Source organism: Anguilla anguilla, chromosome 13, assembly GCF_013347855.1.
Source record: "Anguilla anguilla isolate fAngAng1 chromosome 13, fAngAng1.pri, whole genome shotgun sequence".
NCBI lineage: Eukaryota > Metazoa > Chordata > Actinopteri > Anguilliformes > Anguillidae > Anguilla > Anguilla anguilla.
The window spans coordinates 25,249,708-25,268,776 of NC_049213.1; the positions used below are offsets into that span (position 1 = coordinate 25,249,708).

General features: G+C 43.4%; 1 protein-coding gene across 1 annotated transcript in view; it reads right to left on the bottom strand.

The window, feature by feature from the left end:
* Nucleotides 1-1,710: 1,710 nt before the first annotated feature.
* The window catches only part of gnai2a (guanine nucleotide binding protein (G protein), alpha inhibiting activity polypeptide 2a), a 67,268-nt gene continuing 49,909 nt past the window's right edge, over nucleotides 1,711-19,069 (bottom strand). Inside the window, exons 2-9 of the mRNA XM_035387608.1 lie at nucleotides 18,813-18,855; nucleotides 16,468-16,609; nucleotides 12,813-12,973; nucleotides 6,862-6,990; nucleotides 4,076-4,205; nucleotides 3,304-3,457; nucleotides 2,442-2,651; nucleotides 1,711-1,748 (exon numbers count right to left, since the gene is read on the bottom strand). Coding sequence (XP_035243499.1) covers nucleotides 2,461-2,651; nucleotides 3,304-3,457; nucleotides 4,076-4,205; nucleotides 6,862-6,990; nucleotides 12,813-12,973; nucleotides 16,468-16,609; nucleotides 18,813-18,855 — 950 coding nt within the window. The 3' untranslated portion in view covers nucleotides 1,711-1,748; nucleotides 2,442-2,460. The remainder of the gene's footprint in view (nucleotides 1,749-2,441; nucleotides 2,652-3,303; nucleotides 3,458-4,075; nucleotides 4,206-6,861; nucleotides 6,991-12,812; nucleotides 12,974-16,467; nucleotides 16,610-18,812; nucleotides 18,856-19,069) is intronic.

Consider the following 19,069-nt stretch of genomic DNA (forward strand, 5'->3'; position numbering starts at 1 on the left):
TGGTAGACATGATGGTGTATGTTTTATATCCAAAGGTAATTTTACTGTTGCCCTTTCAGGGAGGTCAAATACACAGGTAACAAAAAAAAAACTTGCAAAAAAATATTGCAAAATGAATACCTACTACTAGGGTACTTCCGTTTACATTTTTATTCTGTGATTCTTTCTAGGCCCTTTTCATAATTCATAATATAAATAATCAAATTTCATATTTCAAGGTAAGGGTCTAACCCTTGGTTTTAAGGGGGCTGAAAACTCAAAGTAAGCTGCTTTCAGATCAAGTGTATATGAAATCATCTATCACTAAAACACGCTTTTATCAGGTAGAACGTACATGTGTGCAAAATGATTTATCACTAGAACATGCTTAGTTTTTGATCTAGTGAATGTATAAGTATGGAATCATTTATAACTAAAACGTGCTTAGTTTTGATCTGGTTAAATGTATAAGGGTATGAAATCATTTATCATTAAAAGACAATTATTTGTAAATGTGTATGAAATAATGTGTCGATAAAATGCATAATACATTGCATGTGCAGCAGAATAATTTTTTTCAGAACAAATTATATGTTATGTGTCAAAATGTAGAATTTGTGCATGTACGTGTGTGTGTATCCAACTGTATGCACGTGAAATAAATTAAAGAACTTACGCATACTGTAACCCTCTGTTCCAATACAAGAAAGCACAACAAGCATTTCTAGCGACTTAATTTTTATTTAAATTAAATCATTATATGACCTTTAAAGCATTTTAATCTTTACGAAAAGACTACCCTTTTTCTCTGTTAAATTTGTCTCTCTTTAATCACTATTTAAACTTTTTATCATTCATGTGAAGAAAATGAAAGAAATTAGAGCTAAGTAAATGCTACTGATAAAGCAAATCTAAGAGTCAAGATGTAAACAGAAGTCAAGGCACAAACCTTACTGCAAAAGACATGGAATGAAACGATAAAAAAGCAAAGAATGTTAGAAACGTACATATTTAAATATCAGTTCAAATCTGCTCTTTCTTTCCCTGGTGTGAAGCTTCTTTAAAACTTTTTTTTCCTGTTTTTTATTTTTAATTTTTGAAAGGAATGTTATGCTGTCCTGTGCAGAGTACAGAGCTAATATATTTACCTATCATCAGTCATGCAGGACAACATGCAGTTTTGCTAAGAATGAGGAAATTCATGTAAACGTTATAAAAAAAGCACTTTCCTTTCAACTGCTTTTCACTAACCGTGCTAAAGCTTGTTTTTTATTATTTAAAAAATAAGCTTTACGCAATTAAAAGTTACATAAAATTTGCACATCAGATTTGAAAAGTAAAACGAATGCATTTGTATAAAAAAGGTTTTTTTTTTTGTTTTTTGTTTTTTTGCCTCTGCTAATAATCAAAAAATAAGGAATTAAAACAAGAAAAAAAAAAGAATAAAATAAAATAAATTGTTGATTTGCGGTCATCGTCCAAAGAAATAACAAAAAAAAAAAAGATGAAAATACGACCCCCCCCCCCCCCCCTTAAAAATTAAATATGAAACACGCAATGGAAATACACTAATCGAGAGAGGGAGAAGACATGGCAGTCTGGAAATCAGCAATCGATTGTTGAAATTCTGCAGGGCTTTCCCGCCTTCTCAGTGTCTTTGCTTCCTTTATAAACGCAGATAAAAGCAGGAATCATTGTTGGCCAGTGCAGTCAGGCACCACCTGTCTGCTCTCCTTCCGTCATCAAACCTCAAAACTGTTCAAGTAATCCTGGAGGAAAGAAACAGACGTGGTCACTGGTGAGTGGGAGGGACATTTCCATAATACGAATGTCTGAAGAAATAAGATGGTAAACATCAAATTAAAGGGTGAAAAGTTTCATTAGAGGAAGAGAGACGCTCCTTCAGCAATAAGGCGAGCATGGAGTATTATTCTCTTTCTTGAGTCTAAGTAATTACACCAGACCCAAATTGGAACAAAGCATTTCCCTACAGATTTAACCCAAGACAACAACAGCGAACAGATTTCAGGATAATAAACATACAAAACATGCGTTTAGTCATTTGCTGGAAGATCCTCTCTCTGGGATTATTTACCGACTGCAGTCTGAAAACAGAGAGGGGGCTGGCACTGGCAGAGCACAGTGTGCATTCTGTGCTGCACCACACCTGCAGCAAGACTGACAAAGTGGGAAAAGAACAGACCGAGCTGGAAAAGAACAGACAGCCCTGAATGATACATGCTGATGAATCATAAATCTATACCACACACACTGCACTAACAGTGTGCATGTAGCGAACAGAATCTCTTATCTTTAACCCATGCGCTATATGTCGATGCCCATTTGCGTGTGTGTATATGAGAGAAAAAGAGAGAGAGAGAGAGAGAGAAAGAGAGAGAGATAGAAAAAGAAAGAGAGAGAGAGTCTTATTTTGCATTACATTTTAACATTATAATCTGTACCTTGTGTTAGCAACCTGCTCTAGAACAGGCCACAGTCCTTCAGGTTATTCTTGATGATGACATCAGTGACGGCGTCGAAGACAAACTGCACGTTCTTGGTGTCGGTTGCACAGGTGAAATGGGTATAGATCTCCTTTGTGTCCTTCTTCTTGTTCAGGTCTTCAAACTTGGTCTGGATGTATCCCGCTGCCTCATCGTACTTATTGGCCCCTGTAAACATCAAAGGCCAAGGGGTTTTGTCTGAGTGTAAGTCTTAGCAAGAAAATGGTCACAAGGAGAAAAGAGATCATCACAATTCATCAAAACTCTTTTTCATCATTTTACAGCAGGTACCCTCAGGAGAGATAACCATGCACAGCACAGCACAGCACAGCTACCACAGCTGTAAATTCTGCTTCATGAGCCTGTTTTCTGGGTGTCTTCAGGCAGTAAGCCGCATGCCTATCCAATTCAACAATACAACTCAAGCTTTTCAGTATTTTTCTGGGATCATCTCAGATTTGTTAATCAAGCAACGCCAGCCACCGATCTGCATGTACCCACAGAATGCAGGAACTGAGAGACAAAAACAACACCTCATCCTGGAATTCCCCACACATCCCTGACGACTTCAGTTGTTACTGAACAACTTGTACAACTAGAGAGACCTTCGCCAGGCTCATTAGCAGACTGAAATTGCTGCACAATGGTACAATGCAGCATCATATATTACACTGCAGTATTATGAGTACAGATCTAATCTAGGTACATTATCTCAGTGGTCCAACTGTATAACATACCCGTAATACAGGTATAATCAAGTGTAACAGGGCACAAGTGCTCTTACAGGTATAATACCTGTACAGTACAGGTATAATAGTACCTGAGTACTCTGGGAAGCAGATGGACAGAGGGCTGCGGGTGATCTTCTCCTCAAACAGGTCCTTCTTGTTGAGGAAGAGGATGATGGAGGTTTCAGTGAACCACTTGTTATTGCAGATGCTGTCAAAGAGTTTCATGCTCTCATGCATGCGATTCTACAGAGACAGAAACAGAGAGAGAGAGAGAGAGAGACAAAGTGAGAGAGATAAAGAGAGACAGACAAAGAGAAAGAGAGGGGGGAGAGGGAGATTATTACTTTGCAATATATTTTAACAAATGTAAAATAAATAATGAATGTTCTTATATTTGCATTCGTGAATTCATAATTAGACACTGATTTTAAAAGTTGCATAATGAGATTTAAGACACAAAAGAAAGATCTTAAATTGTTGCACACCGCACAATGACAAAGAGGAGAACATAAAAATGACAGAAGAATAGAATAGTTTAAAGTAATTAAAACCCCGGGAACTCATAGCGCTCCTAAAGCCCTTCGGTGCTGTTGTGGCCATATTGCCACATTTTTAATAACCACTGGGTGTGAAAGCTGGCAAATCAAGACTAATATGAGTGAATAATTTGCATTCAAAGCTTTGCACTTGTGTTCAGTGGAACCACAAATCAAACTACGCGTATGTGCAACATTTCCCATTTGTACAGAAAGAGCCAATGCAGTGAGTTTGAAGCCAAGGTGAATGGAGAGGTTCCATGTTTTAAAACTAGAAATAAAATGGAGGGAGAGCAGGTGAAAGAGTGGATCGCCCCTCCCTTACCATCTCTTCGTCCTCAGCCAGGACCAGGTCATAGGCACTCAAGGCCACGCAGAAGATGATGGCGGTCACGCCCTCGAAGCAGTGGATCCACTTCTTCCTCTCCGAGCGCTGGCCGCCCACGTCAAACATTCTGAGGACAGGAGGAGAGAGAGAGGAAGACAGGACAGGGGTGAGGAGAGAGGAGGAGAGGAGAGGAGGTGAGAGGAGAGAAAGGAAGAGCAGAGTTACAGTGACTGTCATTACTACAGTAATGTCACCGTGGCAGCTTTACTCTGGACTCGCCTGTGCAGAGCGAGACTGAAGCAGCGGTGGAGTTCATGAGGGGCAGGACCCAAACAAAACTTCTGAAGGCAGGAGAGTGGAGAGTAACGCTGATGAGAAACAGGAGCGATGCGAGTAACGGGGAAATATGCCTTTCTCTGCTCGCCCGAACCCGAACCAAAGCAAACACAGAGATGCGTGGAGGAAAATGTGTGCGGCAGAGAGGGGAGAAGACGACGTGAAGTCACAAATCAAATCGGTCTTCTCCAGTCTCGTACGCGCTGAAATCGTTTGATGTCTACCCTGAGATGAAAGCTAATGCAAGAAAAGTAGACAATGCTTCACAGATGCTCGGCGGGGATGAAAGACAGCGCTGCTCTGAGACGGACGCCATTAGATGAATTAAGCGCCGAGACACAGACAGCGAAGGTCTACAGTGACCAGAGACAGGGCGCTAACCAAGGAGGATGCGGATGGGTGGCGAGAGGGAGTCTAGCCATCGCCATAGCAGAGAGGCTGTGTTTTTACGCCCCGCTCCTGTGTCACACAGCAGTCGCAGGTGGACTCCGGTGGGAAACTCGACGTTCTGTGTGGCATTCCGTGACATCCGTCACATGACTGCATTGCCATGGTTACAGCTCACAGGAAGACAGGGGAAAAAGCATGAAGGCAGTTTAGCATGGACCCGCCCCCTCCATGCATAATTCATTAAGGCCTGTGTGCTCGGCAGGCAGCAGGCTGCTCCGGTGGACGCTGATGTTCCAGGGCTGGACAGAATTACGGCTCGTATGGAGAGACTAAGCGGTGGAGAAGCAGAGGGGAGCTGATCGCACGCTGTTTTTTCTGTCATCCGATTGGACAGTTACACCACACCTGGCGCTTGTTTCTCGCTGCACGCAAGGACAGCAGCTCAAGCCCTACTTTCTCCAAATCCCAGCAGAACAGCTATCATGCCGTGCCAGTTCTCTCCACTGTCACCTGCCCTGAGCGCATTGGGAGCACAACAGCCATAGCACCCCATGCATTATAGCCTGAAAGTGCCCTTCAAAGTGCACTCCACTTAAAAACAACTACAACCCAGAATTAAATTCAGAGTACCTTACAATATCAAATAATATTTCACCACTCATTATAGCCCTGCACTGGCTTTCAAAGGGGCTTTGATTTGTCTTACAAGACAAGAACGATGTGCTAGAATGCAACTCTCTCATTATTCACACAGAGACACAGAGTAATGCTGTGGCTTGACCACTAAAGGCACTCACTACAATATGGGACCTAGCTTAGACTGGGCTGTGTCATCATACTACAAATGACCAGATGTCCACAGCAGGACACAACCGGTTTAAATCCACCAGGAGTATGGGAGTGCATTTCAAAAATTCTGAGGGGGGGGGGGGGGTGAAAAACCTCACCCACTGAAAACATCAAAATGGCAGTTATTATAAGGATTGGTTCCATGCCAATGGATTTTCAAATAGCACTTCAAATCACCGTTTGAGCAAAAATGCTCCAGCACAGTTTCAAAGTAACCATTCAAAGCATTACAATGAAAAAAGTTTTCCCAGAGCAGTATTGAAAATGTAACAAAAGGTAAAGCCAGTAATCTTGATTTCCATTTGAATCAGTTTTTTTTTTCTTCCTGTGGTCCGTTTCACGGGCAAACTTATTTCAGCCTTCTAGCACTTTGAGAAATTAATTACTCAGAGAGCTGAGAGTCCAGCTGGGGCTGCTTTGCTTGATCTGCATCTCTGAAGACTTTGCTTCAGTGGATGGGTTTGACCTGAGAACCTTCTCTTGCTGATGATCACAAATCGTGCAGCTGATTCTTTCAAAGGGTGCAGATACAACTGAAGCTATAACTCAAAAGAAGCGTAGATGGATGGCTGCCAATTTTTATGGCAGACTTGCCTCTCTCAGCACTGCTTCCTGACAGTGACCTCTGACCTCTTCATGACCCCATTGTCATTGACAGGGTTACTCAGAGAGGTTAAAAACAGGCTGTGTGTTATTCATTTATTGTTGTCAATCCGGAACTTTGAACCATGTTTTCAATGGCTAGTTTACTTCAGGAAACAGCCCCCGTCCTAATGAATGGTTAAAAGAGACAAAGAAAGATCACAAAAAAAGATGCAGATTTAAAGATTTAGTCTAAGATCCATCGGTTTCAGGCACACCACACCTTCCAAGACTGAGCAAATTCCTCAGTCGAAATAAGAAGCTTTTCACTTCAAAGACTAAAGAATGTTGCCAGCTTATAGCTTTAAAAGTATGCGCACACAGCTTCCCCCCATTACTAAAGTAAACCCCTCGTATTTACTTTTCAGTTCCCTTATAACGAGCATCTCCACCGCACACAGCCTGCTCCCCACACTTACCTAGGAAGATCACAGCTGAGCAGGACCAGCGTGAATGCTCTGAGGCTAGAGAAATGTCCGCCTACGCATTAGCCTGGGAGGTGTGATGTGTGGGTCTGATTAATGTCCGCACACACACACACACACACAAACACTGAAACCACTCACTTGAAGTGCAGATCCTTGAAGGTGAAGTGAGTCTCCACAATGCCAGTGGTCTTGACCCGAGTACGCAGCACATCCTGCTGGGTGGGGATGTAGTCTGCTTTAGATATCCTGTCCAAGTCGTTCAGGTAACTGAGGGAGAACAGATATACATACATAGGGATCAAACACAACACCTGAGAGTGTATATTATATATATATATATATATATATATACACACACACAAGTATGTGTGTGTGCCGCCGCCCCCCCCGATGAAAGTCGTATTTACTTGTGATTCTCCTCCCTATTCCCAGAAGTAAACATACACATAAAAAACAAGGCACAACGGTGAATGAACGTCATCGCCCAATGAAAGATAAGATACCAAACAACTTGGCAAATACCAATCTTTACGTTCGCAAAATGACAGTTAAATTACATCGAGCTGAGGCCATGCAATTGCTCCCGTCTAAAGAGAAGACCAATTGCATTATCTGGAGATGGAAGGATGGCATGCGGCCAAATCCAACTGCAAATTATAATTGGAAGCCTCTTTTCACGTTCGTTTGTGACAGAAGGGCATAAAATAATTGAGCTTTTTATTTTGGCTCATAATACACGGTGATTGAACTTTTGTTGACAATGGCTCCTTTGCATTTGATTAAAAAAGAGGCTTTATGATTACAGAGAAGAGCAATTTCCGCTCCCAGAACAATCCTGGGCAGCCTGTCTGACAGGAAGGATGGAGGATCCTTAGAGGCATGGGGACAGAGATTACCCATCGCCTCCCTAAACTGCATTTGATCAGCAATAACCGTGTATGATTCCATGTAGATATTATGGGGGAAGTGGGGAGTGGGGGAAATTACAATGCCTATAGCATCTGCGAGTTTTACTGCCATGTGGGCAGTGTTCTGGATCAAGGAGTGACTGTCATCCAGTACAAACACACTGCAGTGTCCCATAATTATGACATCATTACCACTGGACCACTGGGAATCATGTAACTTAAATTATGTAGATGCATTTGTCCAATATACGGGTGGAATTGGAATTTGGAATTGTGTAGCAGCATGGTGCAGTGTTTATACATCACATCTCCACACATCATGCACATCATTACAGATGTTCATTCAAGATACACCAGAGTGAATATTCAAAGAATTATGGAGTGACTGAAAGACAGGAAATTGAAGCTTTCAATTAAATTATAATTACTAGAAATTTTCAGAATTTTTCAGAACGAAAATCCTGCAAATAAAACTAAAAAGCCAGAGATTCTAAACCACAAAAAAGCCTTGAAAATGTGCACTCTGCCTATCCAAATGTATAAATCATTATTCAATTTTGAATTTTTATTTAAACCTGCAGCTTAATCAAATGAACAAACATGAGTCTCAACCAGTTTCTTAGGAAAAATCCTTGAGCTTATAAATGCAGAGGAACTGTGCAATTTTTCTTGTGAAACCAGGTGCACCACTCTAACACCCACACACCTCTTACAGAATCCTAAGCATTCTCACACTTTCTATGGACAAGCTTCATCACTGCAACCAATCGGAGCATGCATGTCCTTGCTTGAGATTTCAAGGGAATGCTTTGCAACACATTAAGATCTTATTGACTATGGCACTACTAATAAAAGCAAGGAGAACTGAGGGCTTTCACAAGGGTAAACCAATATTAACAGACTGCTTTCTAATCCACTCTGAAATATTATTTTTCCATGATGCAGAGCAGGGCTTTTATTAAACATGAAATGACACATAAAATGCTTGATTTTTCTAAAAGGCTCTTTTCTCCTGGACCAGGCTATGGACTGAGTACTTTCTGTTTAATTAAAACAAATACTCAAAGGCACACCTACAGTAGGACCCACATTACACAGCAGAAAACTCCACCATGCCATTTAAAGATAATGCTAATAAAGATAATGTGGGAATAAACATTTTAAGATTTTAAGCATTTATCAGATGTTCTAATCCAGAGCAGGATACACAATGTGCATGACCTTTCTAAAACACATACAATCAATTTACAGCTGAATAATTACTGAAGCGCTCAAGTTGAGTATCTTGCTCAAGAGTCCAACAGCAGTGCCCTGCCTGATCCCATGCTGCTCCAAACCTGCAGCACACAGGCACAAAGCCACTACAGCAGGTGCTGCAGTACGTGAGCACTGCTGTCATCTTCTCATATTTACATTTACTTATTTAGCAGATGAATGACCACTATCCTTGTGCAATTTTTTTTTACTATACAGGATGTGATATTTTCACTGGTAGGTCATAGGTCAATTTGATATAAACTGACATAATCTGTTATGCCATTTAGTGACAGCTGTTATGTCTTGTGTATGACAGCTTATGTCAGCCTTATGTCAATGGGTTCAAGTAAAGTGCAACCTTCTTTTGTGTATGCAAACGAGAACAAGAGAGCTCTCCTCTGTGGGTTACTGAATGCAAATGGCTACAGTTACAAGGAACTCTTAAAAACAGCAAGAATGTATGAGAATTATGATCCCCCTGAGATGGCCGGTACTTGCTCTCTTCCTCCACACTCCAGGGTCCCACACCCTTGGGGAGGTAACAGCCGCATATTTAACTGAAGAGATTCAGGTTAACTGCCCTTCTTAAGGTTACAACAGTACTGCCCCAACTGGGATTCAAACCAGAAACCTGCTGGTAAAATGCCTGGTGCCTTACTGTACCTGAATTTTTAATGTAGCGATGATGCCATTAAAATTTAAATCCAATATCATAAAATTCAATAATGCAGGGTCTGTTTTTTTACACAAAAACAATTTTCAAATCATATAAAATTAATGGGATTCCCTTTTCTTGGTATGAAGCCCTCACATTATAAATTGATATGCAGAGAATTAAGAGTTGGGAAAAATGACTGAGGATACAACCCGGCGCTAGCTCCATTTGAGAAGCAATTGCATTTCAAATGATGCGATTCAGCCCACAATGCTAGCCTCATTCACTCAGCTCAGCATCAGAGTGGGGTTTAGCACAGGAAGTAGGGACTTCATTAAACTGTCTAATTCATATCAGAGGTGAAGCTTCAAACATATCTTTCAGATTTCGGTAGGTGGTAGGTAAAAACTCTATTTTGGCTGACCTCTGTAACATTTTCCAATTTCAGCAGCTCAGAAGAACAGGCCCTCCTGTCTGAGCAACAGATGGAGCAGGACCTTGTTATGATTCTGTCCATTTGAAACTGGCACTGCGCGTGTGTGTGTGTGTGTGTGTGTGTGCACGTGCACCAATATGTATTTGTGAATGCATGTTTGAGAGCATGTGCATGTACAAATGTTCACGTGAGTGTGCGTGTAAGTGTACATGTGTATCCACACCTTTTTGAGTGTCTTCCTATGTACACGATGGTCAGTGTTCGTGTGGATATATTGCGTTCATGTGTGTTTGTACACGTGTGCATGCATGTTTGAGAAAGCAGGTCTTGTGGTTGGGGGGGTTACAGCTCTGAATTTTTGTCTGTGAGAGAGGCTACCACGACAGAACGTGTAGTCTTCCAAAGCAAATTCATAAGGGGTATATAAAGGCACACACAATCCTACTCTAATGCAGTCAGCGATGTCTTCACACACTTGCCCTAGTGTCTCCACACTACTTCTTCACCCAAGCATGGTGAGAATTCTGTCCTCTCACGAGGTAATGTCTGCTCTTGCAGGGTAAGATTCTTCCAGCCGTGACACAAACCTGCCCCACATGTGACTCAACGGAGCGAAAATGAGTACTGTGAAATGACAAGTAACCAATAAATGGGCGCGGCAATCTTACATCACTGGAGACTTTCAGCCTCCAATCACTGCAGAGTACCACCCAAGGACCTCTGACACACGTTGGGACTAACTATGAACGCTACGTACCTGCTGTGACTGTGTGTGACCCATGAACAGAAATGCTAAAACAGGTGGAAAAACAGAGCGTACACTGGGATATGGGCTTAGTTATTCGGTCATAAGTCAGTGGCTTTCGCGTGAATGCACTTCAACAAAGCAACAGCCACTGTCCAGGAAACTGTTAAACCTCACGAGTCACTGAAGCAATGTTTATTAACGGAGTGGATAACACTCATTAATTATGTTCTGCCCTGGCATGTGCCCTCTCACCCACCTGCTGTGGGATCTGCCTCTCCAGTGACCGTCTGTCACTCAAACTGCAGTCATTATCACGCTGCGCTAAGCAGGCATGACTGAACCTGCCCCCTCTATCCTTTCCTCACTTCCCCACTACTCACTCTGCGGCTGAGCACTGCGATGCTCAGCACTGCAGTCTCCACAGTTATGGCAGGATAACGGTCATGCATCGTTTCTTCACTCTAGTGTACTGCATACCGATATGCACTAATATGACACTTCTCATACTACGTGCCCTGCATACAGAAGGGAACTTATACTGTATTGTTCACAGAAAGTGTAGTCCTGCTATGTACTGATGATCGCAAATGCAGTACTGATCACACTATGCATAGCACACATTAATAGGCAGTCAAATTATACCCATCACGTCATGTCATTGCATATGAAAGGGCACTCATGCAGTACTGATGACACTAAGTGTAGTGTATATTACAGGACACTAATGCAGTAATGATCACACTAAGAGCCATATTTACAAAGGATCTGCGGGGCTTTTATAGATGCTAATGAGACAAATAGCATTTTTCCATATCAAAGGTGCCGCAACCGGAGGTTTGGACTGGTAAAATGAGAGAAATGCGGCATCCCTAAAATTTGTGTTTGTTCAATGCATATGTATTGTAGGCCATTCTGATGGTAGACCACAAAAATATGGGAGGAGAAATGAAATTTAAGTGGAATTTCATAAACATACAACAGCAAAAAGCATGGTGTTATAGCAACTCAGAAGCGGCGTAACTGTAAGAGCTGTTACGTTTAGACCATGTTTTTCGGTCACCTGGCATCCTATTCCCGCTAGAAACACTCCAAAAACCCAAATTTTCAAGGACAGATAACTGTTTAAAATGACACATTATTTGGTTTACTGAAAATCAACATAAGGCCTTATACCCGAAAATGAACAGTTTCCGGAACAGTTTTTCGGAAATATTTCCCACAGATATCATCACATTGTTCCGTTCCTTTTGGAGGCCGTAGAGGACTGAATTGTAAATGTACAAATCCGAAATGGCTACGGTAGCCACACTGTACATTAAGTTATCGACAGTGCTACATCTATTAAGCGTTACATTTTACAACTCTCCCCTATGTTTGCAAAAGGAGAGAATCTTTTTAAATCTTTAAAACACATGCCTTGATCTTCAGAAACAATGTTGAGAGATGGTCATTCTGGAGAAGGTTGGCTACGGGTATGGAATTAAACAACTTGAAGTATTGAAGCTGTGTTCTGAAGTTTTACTAATGAGATGTGTTAACCTTCAACGGTGACAGTGCCAATCCATTACATCCATGGATCCTGACACCTGTCCAAAACCCAACTTCACCAGAGATGGAGCGGTACAACAATGTTGCTTTCCAGCCATACGCAAGACGCATCTTAAATACTGACAGTGCATTTAAATGAACTTGCTGCGGCTGTGCTCATTTACATAACCAGCCTTAGTAAATACCCTACTAAATTGCGATGACAAAATTTTGCGGCACTGACGGTAATTTGTGGCATGCTTAGTAAATAAAGCCCTAAGTGTAGCATATATTAAAGGACATTAATGCAATAGTTATTACATTAAGTGTATTGTATATTAAAGTACAATAATGTAGTACTGGTTACACTATGTGTAGTGTATGTTGAAGTACACAAATTCATTACTGATTAAACTACGGGTAGTGTACAATGCATTACTCATAACACTATGTATAGTGTATATTAAAGGGCAAACATACCACAGGTGTAGTCCACATTAAAGGGCTCTAAGCCAGTAAAGATCACAGTAAGTGCGGTGCATACTGAAGGTTACTCACTAAGCCGCAGAGTCATTGAGCTGGTACTCTCTGGCACGCGTGAAGCAGCCCTGCACCCCGCTGTCAGCCCACAGCCGGTGGATGACTTTGGCCAGGTCGTCGGGCAGCATGCCCTGCTCCTCAGCGGCGGCAGACAGGGAAAAGAGCTGGCGGGCGTCGTCCTGCAGGAGGGCGAGAAGGACGGCGCACATTACGTCACTTCACAACAGGCAGGAAAAGAACGGGCACAGACGTGAGGGGTGGCAGCGTGGCGTGGCCGATAGCAATGCTAACCAGAACTAACCAGCGCGTGTGTGTGTACATGACTTTCACATGGAATGACTCTACTGCAACATTCTGGAATATTCTTTGTGGTCAGTTCACTCTCCACATGTGGCTGAACAGGTTGAAGATTAATATTCTACGCGTGTGAAAGAATTGGGACACCGGGTTCTGAGAAAACCCCATGGCTGCCATGGCCCTATTAAAAGAAATCCCTGTCGGGGACTTCACAGCAGAGCGCTAATAAAGCGAGCGCAAAGTGAAGAGGTTGGGAGGCCATTAGGGGAGGAAAGAATGGTGTGACTCAGACATCTCCACCGCTGGGGAACTGTGGGGGTCCTGAGTGTGATTAACAAGGCGGCTGGGTTTCCCCTGAAGCAGCAGCCCCCCTCTTCACACAGCGCACACGCCTCCCTTCACCCTGACTGACACTTCCGTCCACCCGCTCAGGGATTACTCAAACTTAAACACCGGCAGGCCTGAGCTAGCAGCTGCCCTCACTTCCTTCCCGGAGAACCTGCACTGGCGGGGTCCCTGTCAGAGCACGTCTCCATGACACCAGCGAATCGCCTGTCTCACCTCACCCGACTGCAAACAGAGCTCAGGTGTCTGAGGAAGACAGCATAGCACCAGTAAATAACTGCTATTTGCTGATGTTACATTACTGGGTCACATGACATCCTTGTAAGCAAATATTTTCATATGAATTTGCTTCTAAGAAAATCATGGTAGATCAGTTAGGAATTCATTGTCAAAGGACAAATTAAATGCGTCTGCACTTGAAAGTCCTCTGGCTATGTGTGGTGCATTCTGGGAAACAGACAGGTCAAGCTACTGACTTCAATGCATTCTCAGTGAATGAATGACTGAATTAATGAATAACTGCCTCAATAGTTAAACACAGGAAAGCAATCTGGAGTCAGACAAATAGCTCCAGTTTTCACATCAGCTAAATCTAAAAGATAATTTGAGCGGTGAAGAGGAGTCGTGCACATCCAGTGTATCCTACAGTAATGGTGTACAGGTAACGCTGTTTAACAACACTCCTTCTTCCGTTTAAACATCTTTTGTCGACCTTCCTGACAGCCACACAGTGGGATATTTACATTCTGCTTCTCAGAACTGGAAGGAGCATGATTCTTTGCACAGAGGCATTTTATCAGAGGGAAGCAGAGCCCTGGGTTTAAACAGCTGTGGGAGGTTCCTCAGCATAAAAGTGAGTTTTTGGCCAGCGGAAGGCTTGAGCTCAGGCAGCACAAAAAGGGCAGAGTGAGAGATCGTAAGGATTCAAATCCGCTACATAATCAAATCAAGTTTATTTACACCTTAAGCACTATTTCAACCTACCGCCCTGTGTGAATAATGCCATCTGTGCTCATTCACACTCTCAGGTACAAACAGTAATAATATTAGTGATCTACCTTGGTTTTTACGCATGTTTTTTCACCCTCTTTAAAAATATTGATGACCCTTTGCATACCAACCAGCTTAAGTAGTTAGTAACCAGCTGGCTGTATCTCTAATCTCATATCAGTCAAGAATAAGTTACAACTACAACTTCAACAGAGCAGCTGTATCTGAGAAACTAAGATGGAAGACGATCGCACTAAGAAACTAAGATGGAAGAAGGCAGTGTGGAGAGATAATCGAGGGAGAGTTATTGCCGAGTCATTACATTTGGATTTTACAGTCATTTCATACATGGCATCAGCATTCAAATGGCCAGGGGTGTGACCTCACAATGTGATTAATAAGACTGCTGCGCAGAGCAGAGCCAATCGGACGAGTTCCAATCCCAGCCCTCTCCAGGACAGGTCGTATATCCCGAGGGCAGGGCCTTGTGGAACTGAAGCCAGGCTGCGCCAGAGCTGACCGCAGCCATTTGGTATGTGGGAGGTTCACAGATGGCCAGTGCCCCGCAGGCAGGGAGCACTTCGTCACCGGCCTTTCTCCGGCCTTATGAAGCGACAGCCATCACACGACCACAGGCAAGACCGCAGGCCTGCTTCAGCTGCGTGAGAAATGTCCGACTCGGCCGGTGGGCTGCAGAGCTGCGGCTGGCAGCGTACGCTTCATATCGCACGCTTCATTTCGCACGCTTCATTTCGCACGCTTCATTTCGCACGCTTCATTTCGCACGCTTCATTTCGCACGCTTCATTTCGCACGCTTCATTTCGCACGGGTGGCGTTCGCGTGCGTCTCCTCAGGTCCACATACAGCCAGAGCAGGACGGCTGAGAGGATAGCCCTGATCTGCGAATTTCACACCGGGCTGTCTTTAGGACTGTAGTGTTAAGCATTGTGCGTGTGTGCACTACACATCTGGTTACGTGTGTCACACAACACTTCATTTGCCCTGCAGTTCTGGTATTAAGTCAAACTACAAGCAATGCTTATAAAAAGGAAAAGAAAAAAAGGCTGAAATCTCTTGAATGAAGCAGATTTTCTTTCTGACCAGCAGATATACTGGATGGAACCACTGCTGGAGCTGCCAAAGCTAGAAATATGCAGAAAAATATTGTCACTGAAACGTCCCTGTGTTAGACAAACCGATTCCAATAAGAGTCCTGGGAAAGAAACAGTTCCCTTTCGACAGACTGAAAGTGTCTTGTAATGGCTGACCTGTGTGCTGTGCTGTCTCTAAAGCCTGAGCCAAAATGACCGCCCCTGCAGTGACGTGTGCAATAAGGACTTTCAGAGCACTTGTGGAAACAGACGGCTCCCTTTCCGGCAGGAGCAGAGCAAAGGGCAGGAGAGGTCTCTCATTCCCCTGCATATTAAATGCAGCGCTCCCTTCAGTAATTAAGAGGGATTCGCACTGGGGAGACTGATGCATTTAAGGGCCTCAGTGCTTTTGTCTAGGGGTAAACCATTTTAAGTCCATTTTAAACCTGGTGTGCGTGCGTGTGTGTGTGTGTATGTGGGTCTGTGTGTCTGTCTGTGTGTGCACGCAGGGTTGTGCATGTTTCTTATTCACTGTAGCCTGATTAACTGTAGCTTGTTATTGGATCTCCTGCAGTTTCTCATAGGAGCCACTGGGGAGTCACCTGGCAGATACCCTTGGGACACCCCTCCTCCACAACTCCCATTAGCAACAGCACTGGCAAAACACCATTATCTGTCCCTTTCTCCCTTTCTCTTCTTGCATCTGGATTTTTTTTTTAAGGCACTGACCTTCTATTCTGGAGAGGAGGTAAAAGGTAATAGGAGCACACAGATCCAGCGAGAGACCTCTGCCACTCAGGTGCTAATTAAGCACCTAGGGCGCTGCCAGTGTCCTTCGTGCCACACCCGCCCTCCCCCCAAAATCACGCTGCCTGCCCTTCATATATTTCTACAGTAATGACTGAAGGATCATACAAAAGTCCCTCCTGTGGAAGCAGACAGGACATACCGATCTGGCGGGCTCCTCATATTCGATATTCAGGTTGGACATGGCTTTGATGATAGCCATGATCGACTGGATGGTATTGCTGTACACAACAGCCCTGTACTGTTTACACTCGTCTTCTGAGTAGCCATCTTCATGGATGATTCTGGGAAGGAAAACACACACACACACACACACACACACACACACAGTTAACATTCACAGGAGCATTTCTGGTCTAACTCACCCCTCTGAAGTACAGTTGTCATAGTTATAAATGAAAAACATAGCAACAAAATGAGCAGAAGACGGTGTTTCGAGTAAGACAATGATAGTGTCCAAGAGATCAAGTGGACAGCCTGATTTATGAGTCTCACTCGTCTGTTGCTCAGCCGCCGAGCAAACAAGCTGCTTTTTAAAATGGAGAGTTATGATTTGTCAGTGTCTGGGAGCCTTCAAGACCAAACATGTCACACTGACAGGTTTACTGGAGGTTATGGTAATGTCAAATAAGGAAAGGCAACTGGCCAAATAGCTGCTTCTCCTCACAGTAAGGCCTTACATTCTCATGGACCAAAACCCAAAAGAAGTCTGGGAGTAAGTAAGATGAAACACGTTGGTGTGACATTTTCAATGATCTCCTCAGTGAAATTTTCTATTTTGATGGAACAAAATTGCCTTGGTGATAGTTTTCCAGAAACAAGTCAGATCACTGCAGTTGTTAAAATAAAAACTAACATTCGCTAAACTGGTCTGGCCACTTCACGGCAATTGCGAAGGACGTGATTAATGATTAATTAGTGATTCATTTTTTATGTCATCCAAAACAAACGTCCAGGAGGGGGCACATCTTGTTTTGGCCCCTGTGGTGAAAAGCTGGACAGACCAGCGCTTGGCAAGCTGGTTCTCTGTGGTGAGCCAGGCCGCTAAAACAGACAAATATTTACACGCAGTTTTGGGTCAGAAAGAGAGACACATTTTTAAAGGAGGGACCGGGATGGGAGATAAATGGAGGAATGTCCACAGCCGGGACTGAGTCCGATATCACTGCTCTAACACTACCATAGAGGGAAGTGAGTGGAGCAGCGTGCATACACACGCCAAGCTTTGCAAGGTTCTCCATCAGACTTCACTGGAATGCAAGGGGGAAGAGATTTAAAGCCTATTCTGCTTCATGACTACTACTGAAATAACAAATTTATAATCACTCTTTAGGTAGGTACCTTTATAAACAACTATGGCCATTCACAAGATACAATTTACAAAACATTAAACTTGCCCTCTTTAATTAATGTCTACTTGTTATGTTGAATAATAATTCAGAGTAGCTCAATTTTGGGTAAAAATGCAGTCTGGTAATATTCATTAAAAATGTCTAATCATAAGATTTTGATTAAGAGCACACCGTTCACAGTTTACCTGCAGGCGATGAATCGTTATCGCACACAAACATGTTTGTTTGGTGGTGTTTTTCACAGCGTTTGGCGTGCTGTGAGGCGGTGCTAATACCCAGCCTTTGCAGGGCACTGCTGATGAAGGGCCAACTGAAACGGGCTCGCCCACAGGAATGTGGACATATAATTAAGCCACTGACTTAAGGGGGGCTGAGAGTGGGAGTGTATGCGTCTGTCTGAGCGTGTGTGTGTGTGTGTGTGCGTGCGTATGTGTGTATGTATGTGCGCCATAGGTCCATGTGAATACTTACTGTACCTGGACAGGACAGTAACCACACTGATAAAAACACTGAAGCTGCAGGCTACAGCCAGTGCAGCATTATGGCATCCCCAGGCCTAAGCTGGCAGGCGACATCGTTTATGACGGCTGTCATATCTCACTGTGGCTTGGCAGGCCGTTAGGGGAAAGCTTGCGATGGTTCGCAAAAAGCACCAAATTACTTCCCTGCTTGCAGGACAGAACCCGCCCAGCCATGCTAGAGAAACCAAACCAAACCAAGCTGGGCGATGGAAGTAATGGCAGCTGGTATGAAAAATGACTAAAACAGAACGCTGAATTTTACCCAGCGCAAATTTCACACGGGTTTGAACACCCGTTAGCATTGTCCACAGACCACAGAACCAGGCTCTAGAAGGACCGTTGTGTGCTAATAGCTCGGCGCAATGATATATTCATATTCATAGCGTTCATAAAACACACATCACTGTGCCTAAAATGCAGTAATTACATGCTGAGTTATATTACCACCCTTGGAGCCTTCACTGAATGGTTTTCCTGCACCATCGTGGATTATTTTGACAATTGCACAATCTGCTGAGCATTTTCTCCTACAATTAACGTGATTGTAAACACCGCCATAAACGTGTTAACCAAGAAGTATGGCAGAGGATCGCAGCGGAGAGCAGTTTACTCACTTCATCTGCTTCACAATGGTGCTCTTCCCCGACTCGCCAGCACCTGCGAGAGGGAAAAACAGAGCTGTTAAAAACGCACTGTAATTAGAGGCTGCAGTAAACTCTCACACCCTCCGGGCCTCCCCACCCCCACCCCCACCCACAGCCTCGGCTCATTCAGTCTGCTTCGGTTCACAGGTGTAACTGAATCAGCCCCAGATCAAAACCAGGCCCAGACATCCTCACTCAGCCCACTAATCCTGGCCCCTGTCAATCAA